The sequence below is a fragment of the Zootoca vivipara genome, chromosome 3 (genome assembly GCF_963506605.1).
Source record: "Zootoca vivipara chromosome 3, rZooViv1.1, whole genome shotgun sequence".
NCBI classification, from domain to species: domain Eukaryota; kingdom Metazoa; phylum Chordata; class Lepidosauria; order Squamata; family Lacertidae; genus Zootoca; species Zootoca vivipara.
In genome coordinates this window covers 29,249,882-29,270,145 of record NC_083278.1, presented here as the reverse complement: position 1 = coordinate 29,270,145, position 20,264 = coordinate 29,249,882, and the positions used below count along the sequence as shown (strand labels likewise).

Genomic DNA, 20,264 nt, shown 5'->3' with positions numbered 1-20,264 from the left:
GCAGCTTTCCAAATGTGTTTGTAACTCATCCTACATCTTTCAAAGTTTTCCTTGTCCATTTAGAATGTATGGGAGGAGCAGATTTTTGGAAGACTGAACACAGCAATTTACCATACCGGTAAATGTATATGGTCCATGGGGTCACGAAGAGTCGGACACGACTAAACGACTAAACAACAACAACAAATGTATATACCGTGGTTCGTTACTCTCTCAGGGTAGACACCAGTGTGTGTTGATCTGTTAGTGGATGGCACCTGTTTCTAGACCGGGGAGGGAAGCATATTTCAAGTGATTCATCACACACACACACCCTGCATTTTAGGAGGACTATAACATGGGAGGAGGAATAGATGATCACTACACACAATAGATGATCGTTCGCGACTGGACTTAACTGTCCGTGGTCCTTTACCTTTTTACACATCACTATGTGTAAAATAATGATTGCTTTCAACTGCAAAAAAAAAAATTGCATTCTCACTCCCAGTTGTTAAGACAAGATTACATAATAAAATGATTAGGAGAGTTCAGATTATAACGTCTTGGCTTAATAAATCAAGATGTGAAGGAGCCTTTTGGCTTGCAGGCATGCACATGCTAAGCATGAGTTGGTAAACAAACCAAGGTGTCTCCCATTAGATATTGTTTCCTGTTTCATCTGAACCTGGGAACTACAGTTGCATAACGTTGAACTATGGTGCACTGCTATAAATGCTTTGGGAAAGACTTTTTTTTAGGAATTGGAGCAAGTGTTAGGAAGACCAAAAAGAAGTTCCTTTAAAAGAAAAGTCACTTAATTTTTTTTAATGAAAATTACACAGTCTATTCCTGTAGGAGGTTTAGACCGTGGGTAAGACAACAATTTTGTTCTAATGAAACTTACTTCTGAGTAGACAGGTATATGGTTGCAAAGTAAGTAAATTTTTAAAGCACTTATTTCCAAAGGAACTAATTTAGTACATAGCTAGGTAATTACTTTCCTTTCTCCATCTTGCTGCAATATGTATATCTTACTTGTCCTTGCCATTTATTTTTCTTCAATTGCCTAAAATGGATTTTTTCAAAACTCAGAGCAATTAAGTTACAAGTTGCCCCTGAGAAAAAACAAGACACCGCCAGACGTTATTTAGAGGGAGTGGAAGGAAGCGCGCTAATATTTGAGTTCTTCCTTACCTATCTATTTAGAATATAAAGTAGGGAATACCTGATCACAAATTAGCAATCTCTCCATTTTTAATCGTTACCTTGGGGATCTGTTAATCTCTTTACTTTCTATCACAATGTGCAATGCAAAGCAAATGTTCACTTAAACTACTTTTGCTAATAACGAAGAAATATGTTTCCTTTTGTTAATGTTGACAAATACCTTTCAGCGCAAGTAGATATTGCATTGGTGCCCTGATTTGATTAGCCTCTCTTGTATAAACTTGTTATTTTGCAACACCGTTTGTGATTAAATGTTTACCCTTCCAATATTCTCCTGCAGGGCTTGCCATGCCTTCTGCACACTTTTTAAAAATTGGAAACACAACACGTTTACACATGCAAAAGAGCCTTCTTTTAACATATGAAGAAGAATCCTAGAGTCCAGTCTAAGACACTCTTTTATAGCCTAAGAGCAAACCAAAGGGAAGAGGTATTCTCACTCCCAAGCCAAGCCCCCAGGCCACCAAGCAGCCTGTAGGTTGACTTCCACTGTGAAGCCTGGGCTCTCTCATGTCTAGACTGAGCTCCCAAGGCAGACTGTTGCTTGGTTGTAGCCCCCAAGTGCAGACTCTCCATGTGTTCCTATGTTCCAGGGACAGCCCCAGATTTACAGAAGCCGACCTAGTTTCTAATTTGATCCCGGAATGTCCCACTTAGGGTGTTCCTATTTTGGAGAGTGTGGAGTTATCCAGCCCCTGAGCCATCTGAAGGCCGCCTTGTATAGGGAAGGTTTTTTTAAAAAAAAAATGTTTTATTATGTTTTTATCCATGTTGGAAGCCATCCAGAGTGGCTGGGGCAACCCAATCAGATGGTTGGGGTATAAATAGTAAAATTATTATTATTATTATTATTATTATTATTATTATTATTATTATTATTATTATTGAATAGGACATCCTTATTTTTATTGGAGAAATGTTGGAGAGTATGCAAGTGTCTCACCCACCTACCAGCCCCACACCATTCAGCCAACCACAACTGAGCTCCCTAGTAGCTTTGTCAATTTTTAGCATGAGTAAAAGTCTGAGCTATATTCTCCTTGAGAGGAACTGCCTGGGCAGACCTGCACTGGGAATGAAGGAAAAATCCAACCGTGTTCAAGAGATGCACCAAGATTAGCCACTTCTGGCAGAGGGAGAAGAGGCAGGGCAGGACATTAACCATCCAGAGGAGTAGTTAATCATCTCTCCGTGGAGATTGCCTCACAGGAGCATTTAGTTGCTTCCCCCTCTTCTAAGCACTGTAGTGTACCCTGCAATGCAGTTTAGGAATTCCTGTTCTACTGCTTTAAAAAGAGGGGGCATTTCTGTGTACCTGTGGCCTGAGCACATATGCGCCATTCCCCCCAAGTATGTGAACCCCCAATCTTGATGGTCCAGACCCCACCGGGCCTCCCCATGGTGGTGGAGGGCCCCGTAGGGCCTCACAGCCTCCTCTCAACGCGGGAGGTGCGTGGAACTCGGTGCCTCTAATGCGAATGCTGGACCTTGGACCTCCTAAAATACTGACAAACAAGTGGGTGGCAGCTATGGCAGTTGTAGTCCAGCAACATCTGGAGAGTTAGAAATTCCCCCCATTCCTGGTAGAGGAATCTTCATCTCTACCTGCAGGAGTGGAAAGTGGAGCAAAAAAAAAGGAACACCCCGCTTGCTAGAGAGTAGAAATGATGTGCGTACAAATTCCTAAGTCTTGAACTAAAGCTTGGTGATATTTCCCAGATTGTTTCGCCAGGCCGCTAGAAAATGTCACGGGATGAAGCTTGTTTGATGAGCTTGGTTTGACAATTCCAAATATCAGCATGTGTTTTGTCTCAACCGATTCCGCAGGCTGACCCCAAAGAGTTGATTCAGATGGTCACGGAACACGTTACCCAGCGCAGCCGTGCGGACTGGCCCGAGGAAATAGCGACTCTGATTAAACACCTGCAGTATTACAACGAACGGCTCTTGGACTTCACCCAGGCTCAGATTCTTCAAGGCCTCGGCAAAGGGGTGGATGTGCAGAGGTTTACAGCAGATGGTCAGTACAAGAGGGAAACCATTTTAGGTCTGGCTGAGTAAGTACAATCTGCTCGTCCATTTATTTATTTATTTATTTTAACACGACATATTTAAATTGCAAATTGGCAGAGTAAACTTTCAGCGACACCGACCTTTAGAAAGCCTGATTAGTCATCGCTCAGTTTGCATGGTTGTTTTTCAATGGGATTCATCACCCCCCCAGCCATAGTCATGTTTTGTCCAGCTGCATGGATCAATACATAAAAGAGTATTGTTCCCCTTTAACCTCTTTGTGGGCTCTAATAGCCAGTCTTCCATTATTTGAGACCCATTGGCCAGTAACACATTTTGAACTACACATTGGTCCATCCCCCCCCCACTTCAAATGGGTGTGCATCTTATTAATGTAGATTCACTTGAATGTCTCTTCTTATTTATATAGTGTTATTTATGCACGTAGCACTTTACAAAGATTGAGAAACTCCCCAGAGGCTTAAAATCTTAAGGCACAAGAGAAATATCATAGGAATATATTGGTTATTCTGTCACACATGTTCGTTTCAGTCCCCCTGTGGCTTTCCCTACATGGGTTTTAGCTTCTTTATTAAACTAGAAGTCAAGTAGCTTGAAAGGCATAGAGAACTGAAATGTCTGTACATTTCAAATTAAGCCAGGGTTTAAGAATGTTCAGTAACTTTAAGTTGAGCATCTGCATGTAACATACCTTGCGAATGACTCCATCTTGCATCAGGTTGCCTTGAGATTGTTTCATGTGTAATAGGCAATAACTGGGTTTCCTTAACTCATGGTAACTGGGTAGCCAAATGCACGCTCGTTGTGTTGTCAAAATTAGAATCCCATGCCTATTCTCATTGCAGGGTGACCACTGGGGCTGGGCGATATGTCAATATGATCCAAAACTGGCTTGAAGTCCATATAGTGATACCGGTTTCATAATTTTTGACCTGGAAATATGCCACAAATCATGAGGGGTGGGTGTTTGGGTGTTATGCAAAAATCACAATGTGGCAAAACACATGAAGCCAGCCAATGCTTCTCTCAATTCCTGCAGCTCCTGATAACTCTGCCGGCTCAGGGGCAGAGAGTCACAAGAGCAGGCACCAGCAAAAAGTCATGATACGGGGAAACCCATGAAGCCAGCCAATGCCTCTATATAGCTCCATCCTTATTTCAGACATCATGATATATCGGTATATGGCAATGTTCAGCTAGTGATATATTACGATGTTGGAAACCGGATATCACCCAACCTTGGCGACCACATAATACTGAGAAAACAGCTGTCCCATTCCATGGCTTACTGCTTCCTTGCCTTGCGTAGTGTTGTCTTCATCTGCTGAATATATTTTATAGAGGCTATAAAAATTACTTCTGTAGGTGACTTCTTCTTAGCATGGATTGCCATCTGTATCCAAGAGCTTTGATTGCAAAAACATGTTTTTACAGAGAGTGAGTTGGGGGGTGGGGGGGAGGTTCTCAGGATGAATCGGCTCCTGACGTCCGTTAAACTCTGGTTTCAGAACCTACAGTGCTTGTAAATTCTTATGCATTTCTTTAATCCAATGTTAGTCAAAGTGGTGCCCTCTAGATGCTTAGGACTGCAGTACCCACTACCCCCAACTAGCAGGGCAAATGATCAGGGATGATGGGAGATGTAGGTCCACAACATCTGGGCGGCTACCCCTGTTCTCACCTATTTTTCTTGTGCTGCAATCTCAGGTCCAGGAAGCTTTTGTTTTCCCTTCAGAGATAGGTAGCTACTTACGGACACAACTCTGATACAGTGGAACCTCGGTTCTCGAACGTTTCCATTGACGAATGATTCGGAACCCGAATGTCGAAAACCCGGAAGTAATTGCTTTCGTTTTCGAATGCGCCTCGGGAGTCAAACGACGTCCGCTATGTGTTTTTCCATTTTTTTTCAATGGATTTTGCCAACCACCCATTGATCCTCGGTTTTCAAACGTTTTGGAAGTCGAACGGTCTTCCAGAATGGATTACATTCGAAAACTGAGGTTCCACTGGAGATAGTAGGGGACTCTGAGGAAAATGCAGAGTCCAAATATAGTTGTCCTTGTTTATTATTAATTAATTAATTAATTAAACATGTATTCCACCCTTCATGAAAAGATCTCAGGGCAATTGACAGAATCAAATAGAAGATAAAACACAGTAAATAATTAAACCAAAACAACAACACAAGAAAACCCCCTTCCCACAGATACATTTAAAAGACTGTAGAATATTAATCAGCCATAGGCTTGGTTAAAGAGGAACAGTATTGCCTGGTGCCTAAAGGTGTATAATGAAGACACCAGCCAATCCTCCCTGGGGAGAGCACCCTGCAAATGGGGAGTCACCACAGAAAAGGCCTGTTCTCGTGTTGTTTTCAGCTTTGAGCAGGGGAATGTTCTGAACTATAGCAAAATGGTTAGCAGCAAGACCACCGAACCCGCTGAAAAGGGCTTGGCTCTCTAGGGGCTTGGTCAAATCTGATACCTTCCATGTTGCTTGGTATTCCTTGACATCACATGCTCGATAAGAGGAATTGTGAGATGGGGAAAGGAATAGGAGTGTTTATGCCCTGGAGGGACTTTGATAACAGTTAGTAGTTCATGTTGCAATTTCACGATTCTTCTGTATTAAAAGTGATGAAGTTTTCATGCTCAACTACATAAATAATGCCCTATGGTTCAAAACAGCAGCCACCTTTACTCTTAATAAAGAAATTTATGAAAAGTGAGTGTTGCTCTCTCCCATTTATTGTTTTTGAAACCTCTCTCTCTCTGTGAATTCATCACTTTCTAATATATTATACTTTGAGGAGAAATGAAAGATGGTGGAATTACTGCTGTTGGGCCTGCTTATGGAAATGGACTGCATGGGCGTGCTGAAAAGTGATCAGTTTTCTTCCTTAAACAGTTCTCCTATTGATTATATCCTGGAAGCCTAATCAAACAGGGTCCCCCCCCCCAAAAATGTATTTTATTGTTTCTCCTTAACAGAACCCTTGAAGAAAATGTGTATAGGATAGCTCTCTCCTTGGCACAACGGTACGATGTCCCGCTCTGGGAAGTTTACATGACACACCTGGAATTCCTTTTCAGTGACAGCGGGTAAGTCCAGCAGCTCATTCTACTTTGCTTACCATTATTGCTGAGAGCCCAAGTGAGATTCAACCGAGACAGAATTCAAAAATAAATCACAGTGTAACAATATGGAAAACGCCCACAGCAGACATGAAGAAATCCTTCCCTCCCACCATGAAAATAACATACAGAAGCTAACCAAACCTACCCTAACATGTTGTTGTTGTTGTTTAGTCGTTTAGTCGTGTCCGACTCTTCGTGACCCCATGGACCATAGCACGCCAGGCACTCCTGTCTTCCACTGCCTCCTGCAGTTTGGTCAAACTCATGTTCGTAGCTTCGAGAACACTGTCCAACCATCTCATCCCTGTCATCCCCTTCTCCTAGTGCCCTCAATCTTTCCCAACATCAGGGTCTTTTCCAGGGAGTCTTCTCTTCTCATGAGGTGGCCAAAGTATTGGAGCCTCAGCTTCAGGATCTGTCCTTCCAGTGAGCACTCAGGGCTGATTTCCTTCAGAATGGATAGGTTTGATCTTCTTGCAGTCCATGGGACTCTCAAGAGTCTCCTCCAGCACCATAATTCAAAAGCATCCCTAACATAGTTGGGCATATATTACCCGAGGAGGCAATACCAAAATCATTTTCAGGTCCATATATTATTAAAGAGTACCATATTTTCATAAAGTCATTTTCTGTTGCTGTTCACTTAGTTCTTTTGTTTGGTGAGCTTTTCCCTAAGAGTAATTGTACAAACCTTCTGTTTCCAAACAGTCAAGTGTAAATTATCCAAACCTTATCCAATTTTGAGCAATCGATTGTCAAGCTGCAACCAGCAGAAATGTGATCATTTATTTGTGTAAAAAGGTTCTTTATTTCATCCTTGAAGATCGTTAATAAAGCTAATTGTGGAGTGCATTGTGCAATCTGTTTTGTGATCAAACTTATTTCCTGAAGTACTGCAGTCCAAAATGTGCAACCAGCACCAGAGATCCACCACTTCTGGCAAACAATCCCAAATATATCTGCAACCTCTCCAGCCTAGCAGTGAGGCCTGCGCATTAATCTTATTGCATCTTTGTAGATGCAATACATCACTATGGAAGTGATGTATGGAAGTGAGAGCTGGACCATAAAGAAGGCTGATCGCCGAAGAATTGATGCTTTTGAATTATGGTGCTGGAGGAGACTCTTGAGAGTCCCATGGACTGCAAGAAGATCAAACCTATCCATTCTTAAGGAAATCAGCCCTGAGTGCTCACTGGAAGGACAGATCGTGAAGCTGAGGCTCCAATACTTTGGCCACCTCATGAGAAGAGAAGAATCCTTGGAAAAGACCCTGATGTTGGGAAAGATTGACGGCACAAGGAGAAGGGGACGACAGAGGACGAGATGGTTGGACAGTGTTCTCGAAGCTACGAACATGAGTTTGACCAAACTGCGGGAGGCAGTGCAAGACAGGAGTGCCTGGCGTGCTCTGGTCCATGGGGTCACGAAGAGTTGGACACGACTAAACGACTAAACAACAACAACAATCTTTGTAGCATCAAATACCACCTACGCATGGTTTTAAAAGTATTTTCTCTACCTCTAGCCAATACAAAGTCACACTGTTCAGCCAGCTGAGTATTGAATGCGGTTGTTGACAATGAATATCATAAAACACCTGTAGCCATTGATTGAATAAAAGGTACTATTTGGTGGCTGGTAAAAAGAATGCATTTGCATCAAATGTGGATGCTGGCATTCTCCGTGTTGAATTCTAAAATGTTATTTAGCATTTGGTTCTTAAAAGTCTAGGACAAGGTTTCCCATACTTGGGTCTCCAGCTGTTTTTGAACTACAACTCCCATCATCCCTAGCTAGCAGGACCAGTGGTCAGGGATTATGGAAATTGTAGTCCAAAAACAACTGGAGACCCAAATTTGGGAAACCCTGAACTAGAATATTGGCTTGGTGGTAATCAACATGGGTTTAGCTAGGCTTGATTGTATTAAGCAGTATCTGGTGGTGTTTTGTGTCCCTCTTCGCTAAAGTATAACTGGCAGTCCATAGTTATGATATCCTGAATAAGGATTAACTTCTGATACCACCTTTGTTTTAGTTTGTTGTTCTAATCCATTTTAGTGTGTTGTTAGACGTTGTGCAATAGTTTGTGTTGGGTTGAGATGGGGTTGTATTAGTTTATTTTTCTGTTGCAAGACACCTTAATTTTTTACTTTGCCTTTTGGCAACAATATTCACCACCATCATCCAGCACCTGTCCATGTAATGTTCAAGATGTGTGAGTTTTTCAGCACCCCTGTCTGCCTTTTTCCACTGGAACCTATTTGCTAGCCCAGGCTGAAGAGGTGTCATCAAAAAATTCATAGGAGTGGGGGAGTGAACAGGCTCCATTGGTCCTTCCTCGGTCCACACGTCACTGAAATCTCTTCAAATGTATTGTTGTCCCACTTGAACCATAGAGTAGAAAGCTACAGACAAACTGGTCGGGCTATGTAGGCTTCATTGCCTTTTTGACACCACCAGCCAATTCTATCCCTATTAAATAAGATTTCAGCAGTACACAGGCAAGTTAGTGGAGTCAACAAACTGCCCAGCAACCACATAGCTTAATTAAACACACACACACACACACACACACACACACACACAAACCACCCAACGTGTTTACTAGGTATTAGAGTGAATTCTGCAGCAGTAAAGAAACTTTGTCCGGAAGCATTGGCAACAGGATGGATATTTAAATGCTTAAGCTTGGAGCAGAAGCCTGTTACGCAAGTAGCACAAACAAAATCCCTATTGGGCAAAGCAGGCAACCTAAGGAACAAAAGATGGTGAGGAAGGGAAGCTGAAGCAGTACCAGGTGGTCACCCTCACAAGAGGAGGGGGAAGCAGGGGACATGCAGAATGGTGATGGAGGTGGCAAGGGCCTGGGGGATGGAGACAGATAACAGCCAGCCAGCAGATGAAGCCTAGAGGGAGGAGGGGGTTTAAGGAAGGCTAGCTGAAAGCTGAGTAACCAAGTGAAAACTCTGAAAGCATCCAAATGATTGAACCCATATTTGTTAGGGGGGGGGAATCAACTCCCTGCTAATTTTGAGAAATTATAGCTCTTTGATGCAAGAAACTATTCACCTAAGAAAATGTGTTGTTTGTTTGTTTCTGTTTTTGCATAATGCATATTTCTAAAGAATGTTTTCCTGCTCCATTTTGGATTTCTCTTTCTGTTTTGTGCTTATTCTCCCGGTGCTTTCGTTCCAAATTGGTTTACTTGCCAGAGTAACTATTAAAAGGGTGTGTGCGGAAAGATGCGTTTGTGTGATATATAATTTCAGAAGTCTGCAAAACATCAGCAAATTATGAGTTAGCTTGAAAGCTTGATTTTTTTCCTTAAAAAAAATCATGTCAGGGGAAGAACTCGAATACCCACCTCGATGAGAGATTTGGTAAAATGTAATTATGAGCAAGCAACTTAAACTTGAGCTTTTGTCACTAAAAACATACTCTTAAGAGTAATACTTGTTACAACTGTCAGTGGGAAAACCTGTTCATAATTTAGTACCACTTGCTTTGTAGACAACAGTGTGCAATTTTACTGGCAGTGCAAAGTAACACCCTTCATGAAAATCCCGCCATGCATAATCTTGATGTCTCAGCCTCTACTACAAAGTTAGAATGTGGAATTTGCATGATAGCTATTGACTTGGTGTTTCCTGCTTGGCAGGGGGTTGGACTGGATGGCCCTTGTGGTCTCTTCCAACTCTATGATTCTATGACTTAAGGTGGGAGACACAGGAACTTGTGCCCTGTTCTTTGCAGTGACCAAATTTGTTCCATTTCCCTACACAGTTTATCCACAACTGCTATAGAAGAACGAGCCCAAAGTCTTGGCCTGTTTGAGACTTTGAACACAATTCCTGAAGCCTTTCATGAACATATGGCCAAATACGTATACCCGACTATTGAAGGCAGAGATCATCAACGTTTGCTGTATTATTTCACACTCCTTGAGAATTGTGCCTGTCCTGAACATGTGAAATCAGCTATCAAGCCCGAAACACACATACGCCTGCTGAAAAAATTCAAGGCAGTTGCACCAGGTACACAAAGTTGACATTTTGCCTTTTACATTTGTATCTGCTAAGCTCATTCCTATTTTTTCCCATTCGCAAAATGTGATGTTTGTCCTCCCCTCATTGCGAGTGGGAGGGGCACTCTGTTGCAACAACAAAATGCGATGTTAAAATGGGTGTTCATGCATCTAGTATATGTTGAATATCGTATTTTACAGCAGTTGTAACATTTATTTGTCGGGAATGTGCAAACACAGGAAACTTGCTATATCTGAATTATGCTTAAAACTTGAATTAAGACTTGCTTTTCTTCATCTACATAAACCAAAGGAATAAATTTCAAACTTACCCAGAAAAAAATACTTGCGTTCCCTTGCTTTTGTGTAGGATGTTTATGGATAATACTTAGTAAGTATGTGTCAGCCTCATTTGTATATTTTAATGTGCATCAAATTTATGGGGCAGTGGAGTGATAAAATTCTAAGAAACTGTATCAATATGCTCTCATGAAGGCAAACGTTATATGCTACCTGCTTGTTGGTCGTTTTAAAATAGATCTGGTAAGATTTTGAAGTTGGAGAATAGACTTCTTTTTAAATATTAAATTTTGTAACAAGAAATGTTTAAGAGCTGCAATTGTTTGTGTGAAACTAGGCTTTATATTTTGACATATATGTGCTATTATGTTATTAGAGTTTGCTAGTTGCGATACCGATATTTAACGATCTAACTTAAGGACTTTTGCTCATTTCTTTCCGCTGTTAGGTCTCAATTACAAAAAGCTTACGGAAGACAATGTGAGTCCCCTGGAAGCTTTGGGTCCTGTCCTCACAAGTCAAAACATTTTATCCATTTCCAAGCTTGCTCCTAAAATCCCAGAAAAAGATGGAAGGATGCTTTCCGCAAGCTCTGTCTATGCCATCTGGATCAAAAAACTCTTCTGGGATGGGGACCCCCATCTTATTAAAAGAGCTCCAGAAACCATGGCTGAATGGCTGCATTCATATGATATCTGTGCCAAGTACTTTGATAGACTCCACCCAGGAGATATTATCCATTTCATAGATGAAATTACTTTTTCCTCAAAGGCTGCCACCAAGGTAAGTACACGTTTTCAGCTGCATTGTGTAAATTCAGATACTTCATCTGAAGTGCTCAAAATCTTTGCTTCTCACTTGGATATATATGAAGTTCAACTTTTTAATTGGAATATTTGCTAATGACTTAAAGAAATTACAGGGCTATTTTTATACATACATACATACATATATATATATATATATATATATATATATATATATATATATATATATGGTAAACGGAAGTAATGTATTGGCACGTCCCAAACTCCAGGTTCCTGCAGATTTCTGCTGGTTCTAAATATTTTTTATCATATGCTGTGTAGTCTGGATGCCTGGAATATTGGGTTGTATGCAATTGCACCCGTCCGTGAATGTAAGAATCCCCCACACCAACTTTCATGCTGTTGGGTGAGATTGACGTCCCCCGATCCTCGGCAGCAGAGTTTCACTGGATGCAGAAAGAAGGAGGAATTGGATAAAATCACTCCCGTTATGTTAGCAGAGAGGGATCAGGAGCCCTTCCGAAAACCTAAATAATTGCATTCAATTCATTATGTGGCTATGACCCCTCAAAGATTATTTTTTCAGTTGGACTTTCAAAATAGCATAGAAACATCTATCTTGGATTAGTCACAGAGGATTCCTAACAGCCCATTATGTTAGCTGAGGAGCTAAAGGATTATGCAAATAGCCAAGGGGGCTTTGTCTTGTTTTTCAAGCAAGAATTCGAGTAAACTTGTGTGCTTCCTGTTCCTTCTCCAGAGAGCAGCAGAAAGAAGCAATTTAGAAGATTCCAGATTAGATTAGCAGCAGCTTGTTATATTATCTTAATTGACAAATGGTGATTAATCTACCTATTGTGTGTTTGAAACCATGGTTTATGAAGCTGGTTTGCTAATAATAGAAAAAGCATAGTTAAGATAAGATGAAGTTTAGGGTTTTGGTGGTAACTGGAAGCAAAAGCTTCTGAGTTTCTTTTCATAATAATAATAATTTAATTACTTATACTCCACTCATCTGGCCGGGTCTCCCCAGCCACTCTGGGCGGCTCCCAACAGAATATTTAAAACACAATAAAACATCAAACATTAAAAACTTCCCTAAACAGGGCTGCCTTCAGACGTCTTCTAAAAGTCAGGTGGTTGTTAATTTCCTTGACATAAGGGCGTTCCACAGGGAGGGTGCCACTACTGAAAAGGCCCTCTGCCTGGTTCCCAGTAACTTCACTTCTCGCAGTGAGGGAACCGCCAGAAGGCCACACTGAAGGAAGGAAGGGGAGAATGTGAGCCGAAGTCTCACTGTGGCTTGTTCTCATCATTCTAAACTATGGTTTAGTATGATATCTAAAACATAGCCTTTGTGCGAGAGCACCATTTTCAGCTACGGTATAGAACCCGATTGAATGCAGTTGATAAGAATGTGCAAGCTGGTAGCTTGTCCCTGATAATAAAGCTTAGGAGTGAAATTTCCTTTATGTTTCAAATCAGTTGCCTCCTGCTCATGTAAAAGAAGGCTGCATTTGACCCGTTTTTATACATTTTGGATAGTGGGAGCAGATATCCTTTACCCCCAAGAAAATCAAAACCCTTTCAATAAAGGAAATTGCTTTTCACATATTTTGCAAAATGCAGGCAATGATGAACTGTAGCACTATCAAAACGTATTATCGCTAGGCAGAAATGAATGTACAATTAAAGCCCTAGAATTCTTCTTTTAAATGGACTAATCTCTGCTTTCAAGATCATTGTGGCTTCAGGAGCATGGCAAACACTTTCGCTATTCTTTATCACCCAGCGAAATAATCCAACTGTGTGCATAATGCGGCTGTCTGCATCACTTTACTCAGATTTTGAGCATTTTAATGCAGAGAAGAGAAGGGAAGGGTTGGGAACTGTTCTCCTTAAAAAATAATGGATATGTTAATAAAAGATATTTTGCATAATATGTAAGCGCCAGATCTGCTTTCTTATGCTTGAAGTATAAGAAGGATTTTTAGCGCTGGAAACCAGAGTTCCCAGAATTGGAACTCTGCTCCTGAAGAGCTCCCACTAAAGGAAAGGGGATGGTCTCCCCATAGTTTCCCCTACCCCTTTTGTCTCTTGAAAGCTCTTCCAGAGGATGGGCTGACCCACTGGAACAGCATGGGAGCTGCTTTTGGTGAAAGGGTAGACTGGGAAGAAGAAGAAGAAGAAGAAGAAGAAGAAGAAGAAGAAGAAGAAGAAGAAGAAGAAGAAGAAGAAGAAGAAGAAGAAGAAGAAGAAGAAGAAGAAGAAGAAGAAGAAGAAGAAGAAGAAGAAGAAGAAGAAGAAGTAAAGGAAGCCTCTTTTCCATTATCTCCATGATCTGATGCAGGTCATGTGAACTCCAGGAAAGCTGCTTTCTCCTCCACACATACCGTGTTCAGTACAAAATAGTAGCTGGTGTCATTTTTCTAAAAGGCAACTTGCGACCTAGCACCTGCTATCCAAAGTGGGGCATTGACGAGGGGTTGGTTCCCACGTACATTTCCGTAGAGTGGTATTGAGCCCAACGCTTGATTTTCAGCAGTGCCACTTAATGCATTTACCAAGTGGTTGAATGTGCATGTGTGAACCCAGGGAACAAGAATACCCTCTTGACTACATCTGTGCGCCTTATCCTGAAGATCAGGGGTCAGCAAACTTTTTCAGCAGGGGGCCAGTCCAATGTCCCTCAGACCTTGTGGAGGGCTGGACTATAATTTTTTTTGGGGGGGGGAGATCCAAGAGCACCACAAGCCCCAGTGGCTGCTTACCTGTGTCTTGCAAGTGGCAGGGACTGGCGGTGGCAGAGGGACAATGAGCGGTGTGCGAAAGGGCTCTGGAGAGGGGCTGCTTAAAATGGCGGCCGCTCGAGCACTTCTGCTGCTGGCACCAACCAAGCTCAGCCCCATCCTCCTCTAGGCAGGGCAGGGAGAAGCCAGGAGAAGGGAGGAGGTGCTGCCGCCGTGGGAGGGAGAGGGAAGGAGAGAGAAAGAACGTGCATGCTGGCGATCCATGCAGCGACTCCCAGACAGTCCACAGGCTGGATCCAGAAGGCAATTGGACCTGATCCAGGACCTTAGTTTGCCTACCCATGCTGAAGATGTCCCTAAGAAACGTTTCCATGGCTCCTGCACTTTTGAGAGCTTGTTTATAAGCGTTTGTTCATGGGCAGCGCAACTGTATACGTGTCTACTCAAAACGTACGCGCCCCACTGAGCTTAAAGGGGGCTTGCTCCCAAGTAAGCATGCCTTTTCCAGCAGAAGTGTGGACAGCAGAAATAAGAGTGAGGCCCCTTTATGTGCTGCCCCACCCCCCACCCCAACTTAGGAGTCTGGAACCGACAGTAACATTTTCCCACCTCTCCCAGACATTTTATTCTTAACTTTCTGCTGCTTGGTAGGTTTTTATGAGATCGCGCTGCAGGGCAGGGGGCGGTTCTTGATTTTGGAGATTTAATGTACAATCATTTTTATTTGTTTGTTTACTTTATAACAATTATACACTGAATGATTATAAGGGGGGGGAGCCCTCAAAGCTGTCTATGAAAAGATAAAACGGTGAACGTTAAAACGTACAAAAACTTAAAATACTAAAACAGATTAAAATTCAAGCCAACTTCCAAAGCATCTGGGTAAGCTTGTCTAAACAAGAATTCTTTTAGCAAGCGCCGAAAGGAATACAGTAACAGTTGTGCTTTAATTTTTTATGTAACTGCTCAATTTGTACTGTATACTCTGCTCTGCGAATTAAGTTACTGTGATAATGTTTTGGTACGAGGCGATGAACGAATGAAACATAAACACATTCCATGTGTTTTGCAGACCCTTTGTTATATGAGCATTGTTCCTTGGCCTTGGCCTTTGGAATGAGTCAGGTTATTTGCAAGCTAAATAAATAGTTATGCATTAGCTTACGGAAAGCACTTTACAGCACTCCGCGTGCGAAAACCCCCACATAAAAGATGAAGACAGCCCAATGAAGTACATGAACCGGAATTTATCATGCATATTGGGCATTCAAGAACTATAAAGCCTGAGGGTAAATGGGCCAGCGGGATAAAAACTCAATTTCTCTTTCTCCAGGCCAGTTGACACACTGCAAATGAATTAAAAATAACTCGCCTTGTAGGAGGTATACTCAAGAGTAGCTTGCTCTGCTATCGAGGATAGTTTATGGTTCAGGAGTGAGGTTATAGCTGAGAAATGTTCTTTAGTATGTTGGTGCCTTTCTGGGGCAACAATTTCTCGCTCGCAGACGACGGACACATACCTGTGGCGCACGGCAGTCCATCACCTCACCTGAAACAATGTGGTTTTGTGAGGTGGCGTATCCAATCCCTAGGAATATAATGAAAGCCGCATTGTGTAATTGGCTGGAAACCACTGTGTGCCTTTGAGATAGATTCATTAGAAGAAGAAGAAATGGAATTGTACAGGCCTTCTGCTGCCTCTCTGCTTAGTCACCCTTTTTGACATGAATATTTAACATGATTTTATTTTTTATTTTTTTTAAAAGCAAACCCATCTTCCAGTAAGAGTGGAAAGCTTCCAGCTGTTAGCTTCAAATGAATTTTTGAAACTATTTAAAGCATATACAAAGTTGTGCCTCAAGATTGTTAGAGACTATAATGCTTTAGGAGAGGTAGTTATTTGTCTTGGTTCTTTTTAAAAAAAATGAAGACTTTTAAATCGAGATAATGGAATCGCTCAAGAAGATGTAGGCGTGACAAAAAAAAACGAGCCAACATGGGATTAGGAATTTGAAAGGAATGGCTCCTTTTAAGTAACAAAGCCGCTCTCTTGCTCATTTTCTGTTATATTTAACACGTTCTTGTCCTTTAGAAGCAAAGACAATTACCTTAATCAGTGTTTATGTATTGCTCAGCTACTCATTTGTATCCAGATACACCTTGCCTTGCATATGACAATTTATGATGAAACGTGTGTTATCTTTTCTCAGCTGTCGGTTGATTCCCGGGTAGAGATGACAAGGAAGGCTATTAAGTCAGTGAAACACACTGCCGAAAAAGCTGGGAAAAGGTCCTCTGAGGGAGACCATGCAGAAGACGTCCCTGACAGGCACATCACTTATGAAGATGCTTTGAGTCACCTACAGCAATCTCTCGCGCATCTGGAAACACTTAGCCATAGCTTTATTTCTTCCCTAAAAAACAGTGACCAGGTAAATGATTTTTTTATGGGGGAAAACCTGACCAAATCAGTGTTACACATAATAATTATTTGCGATGCTGAACACACACACATGTGCATTTCTGTAGGCTTTCTCAGAAGAATGGGTGGGTTTACTGGCAGTATCATTTTGGGGAACTGTTTTTAGATACCTTATATATTGTATGTTTAAAGTTGACTGCCCCATGTGCATTTAAAATACCTCTCTCTCCAGGATATACTAAGAGAATATGGGCACCAGTATGATTTATCCCGGTCAGAAAAAGAGAAAATCAATGAGCAAGCTGTAACTATGTGTATAGATGGTCAGCCCCTGGATATGATCCAGAAACTATTGGATGTTGCTGTTGGAGATCTGGGACTCTCACCTAGCGATATTGTAAGGACAGCGGTAAATAAAGTGGTGGGTGCTTTAAGGTAAGTTAAATTTGCACACAAACAGACCTTTGAAAGTGTATTCTTAAATTTAATTGAATGCTTAGGTTTACTTTTTACACGAGGCCCACCTAACCCACATTCCATTAATGAAAAGCTCTGAAATATATTTCCTGGATTCAATCCAACAAACAGAGGGGAAACCCCACCTATAAACTAATCAGGAACTACCTGCTTAAATTGTCATGTATTGGTCAGAGAATGGCAGTCATTTCTAGGTTTGACACTCTGGGGTCAAAGACAGAGAAAGCTCTCCAACTTGACCTCCCCCTACACCACAATCAACATTACAGTGGTACCTCGCAAGACGAATACCCTGCAAGACGAATTTTTCACAAGACGAATGCGTCTTGCAATCTGGTGACTCGCAAGATGAATTCGTTTTGTGAAAAATTCGTCTTGCAAATTGCGGTTTCCCATAGAAATGCATTGAAATTTAATTAATGCATTCCTACGGGGAAAATTTTTTTCCCCCCAATGCATTCCTATGGGAAACCGAGATTTGCAAGAATAATTTTTCGCAAAACAAATTGACTCGCGGAACGAATTAAATTCGTTTTCCGAGGCACCACTGTACTTCAGTACCCCAGTTCAAATGTGCACAAAAAGTATCAAGGCATTTCCTGAGCCTGCTGTGGAAAGGGTGAACATGAACAAGGTGCTGCTCATCTTGATTCTGCCCACTCACTGCTTTCCCCTGAACCAAGTACCTAGTTTCATAGCCGGATGAAGAAAACCCACATCCTAAGTGGAAGAGATGCGCAGGCTGGCCATTTTTCCACCAGGGATAATGAGACTGGTAGTTTTGTCCCAGGCGTGGAAACATGCTTGGGTAACCCTTGCCATTTCCACTCCTGCCACCTTTTCCCTAGCCTAGTTTTGCCATATTTCATGAGGTAAAAATCTGGACACACAAAGTTCTTGAGCCCGAGCCACTCCAGAGCCCAGGCTGCCCAAGACTGAGACTGAATCCGAATCTGAACCAGAACTACATACAATTTTTTTCCTGAAAACACGGATTGCTATAAATTGTGAGAATCCCCTCAGATGGGCATGTCCATCCCCCCCCCCAAAAAAAGAGGACTTGTCTGGGATTTCCTGAATGTATGACAACCCTGCCCTAGCCTGAAGATAAGTTTTTTGCAACATGGCAAAGGTAGTGAAATTTCTGGTGGGGGCTCAAGCATTCATGAGCCTTTTGCAAGCCCCCAATTCAAGCGCTAGATTCTGCTTCTCAACACACAAGCTATTCAGCAAAAGTGGTACGGGAGTCTGACTCCACCCGTGAGTTTTATGGTGACTTAATGGCAAGCAAATACAGTAAAACTCTGGCAACAAATTATTCCAGTCTTTCTCCCTTTGGCATAATCGGGGGTCTGGCATTATAGCTTCATATTTCCTTTTTTATTTGTTGTGACAGTGATAAAAGGCAACATCCACGTAGGAAAATGTGTCATTTGCCATGATTTGCTGCTGGATAAATAGCATAGAATTACACACTCTTAAGCATTAAGGATTCTGAAACGTTTCTTTCTGGAGCTTGTATTTCTACAATCTTGCTTTTGTTTCTTTCCCTCGATAGTGAAAGCAGTGGCCAATCTCCTTTCAAAAAGGATCCTTTCCAGATATTAGAAAGTATTGTGTCTGCGGTCCATACGAGTGCTGAAAACGGGTAAGAGCTTTGTAGGTGCATCGCAAACAGAACCACACTTGTTAATCCTTTGTAAACTATTTGTCCGGGATGTTAGAGTGGAAGCATTGTGGTGCTGATCCCTTTTCAGTAGTGGCACCCTCCCACTGAGATCCATCGCCGAGGGCCTTCTGGCGGTTCACTCACTGTGAGAAGCGAAGTTACAGGGAACCAGGCAGAGGGCCTTCTGTGGAACGCCCTCCCATCAGATGTCATAGAGATAAACAACTATTTGACTTTTAGAAGACATCTGAAGGCCACCCTGTTTAGGGAAGCTTTTAATGTTTGATGTTTTATCACTTTTTATTATTATTAATATTCTGCTGGGAGCCGCCCAGAGTGGCTGGGGAAACTCAGCCAGATGGGCAGGGTATAAATAATACATTATTATTATTATTATTATTATTATTATTATTATTATTAGTTCACTCATTCAGAAGTGTGGTTGAATGAGCATTAAGGTCTCCTGCCGTTGACCACTGTTTCTGTGGTAACTCTGTAACATTGTTCAGAGATTCCTATTTTTGTTTTTTTGTTTCTTGTTATTATTGCAGCTTTTAGCTCTACTTTGATATATCAGCATAGCAACAGACAACGCTCAAAATCGATATTTTATGAAACGTTATTTACCTCCGCCTCCTTTCGTTCGTTGTAGAGAACCAAATATAAATTGCGTCCTTCAGAATGTTGCTGTCATTTGAAAAATGAGTCTGGGTAACGTTTGAAACCAGGGTCTCCACAGTTCCCTTTTTAATTTTTCAACTTTATAATTTACGTTTTGAATGCCAATCACTCTGAAGCCTCATTTCTAATTTAGAACCAGTTCTCCGAGAGATGGGGCATAAAGAGAATAGCAGGCGCCAAATAATTTTTTTGAAGTTTTCGCAAAATGATAACTTAAACTGTCGGCTCATATTATTTCAATTCTTCCAGACAGGTTGAATTGGTGTTTTCTGACTGATATTACTTTCCCATCTGTCTTGTTAGGATGAATATAGCAACCGTTAGTTACAATATAAATCACATTCTACCTGCAGCCTCTTTCCTTTGAAAAGCTTGGTGTCAGTTTGAAATATCGCCCATGAATACTACAACATTATTTACACATTTATTTATAGCCGTTTGGAACTGTAAAAGGACAAAGGGATAGGGAGTTGGAGGGGGGAGTATAAGATGTGATTCTTCTTTACTGCTCCTAGCTCAGTCAGTAGAGCAAGAGATTGTTCATCTCAGAGTTGTGGGTTCAGGCTCCATGTTAGGCAAAAGATTCCTGCATTGGACTAGATCAGGCATCCCCAAACTTCCGCCCTCCAGATGTTTTGGACTACAGTTCCCATCTTCCCTGACCACTGGTCCTGTTAGCTAGGGATCATGGGAGTTGTAGGCCAAAACATCTGGAGGGCTGCAGTTTGGGGGTGCCTGGACTAGATGATCCTCACGGTTCCTTCCAGCTCTACGATTCCTGTTGCACC

General features: G+C 41.7%; 1 protein-coding gene across 2 annotated transcripts in view; it reads left to right on the top strand.

Moving 5' to 3' along the window:
* The window catches only part of NBAS (NBAS subunit of NRZ tethering complex), a 175,649-nt gene that overhangs the window by 122,462 nt on the left and 32,923 nt on the right, over positions 1-20,264 (top strand). For both annotated transcript variants that reach the window (XM_035109824.2, XM_035109823.2), the window contains 7 exons: positions 3,037-3,266; positions 6,237-6,347; positions 10,170-10,420; positions 11,159-11,493; positions 16,438-16,659; positions 16,882-17,084; positions 18,685-18,774. In XM_035109824.2, coding sequence (XP_034965715.2) covers positions 3,037-3,266; positions 6,237-6,347; positions 10,170-10,420; positions 11,159-11,493; positions 16,438-16,659; positions 16,882-17,084; positions 18,685-18,774 — 1,442 coding nt within the window. The remainder of the gene's footprint in view (positions 1-3,036; positions 3,267-6,236; positions 6,348-10,169; positions 10,421-11,158; positions 11,494-16,437; positions 16,660-16,881; positions 17,085-18,684; positions 18,775-20,264) is intronic.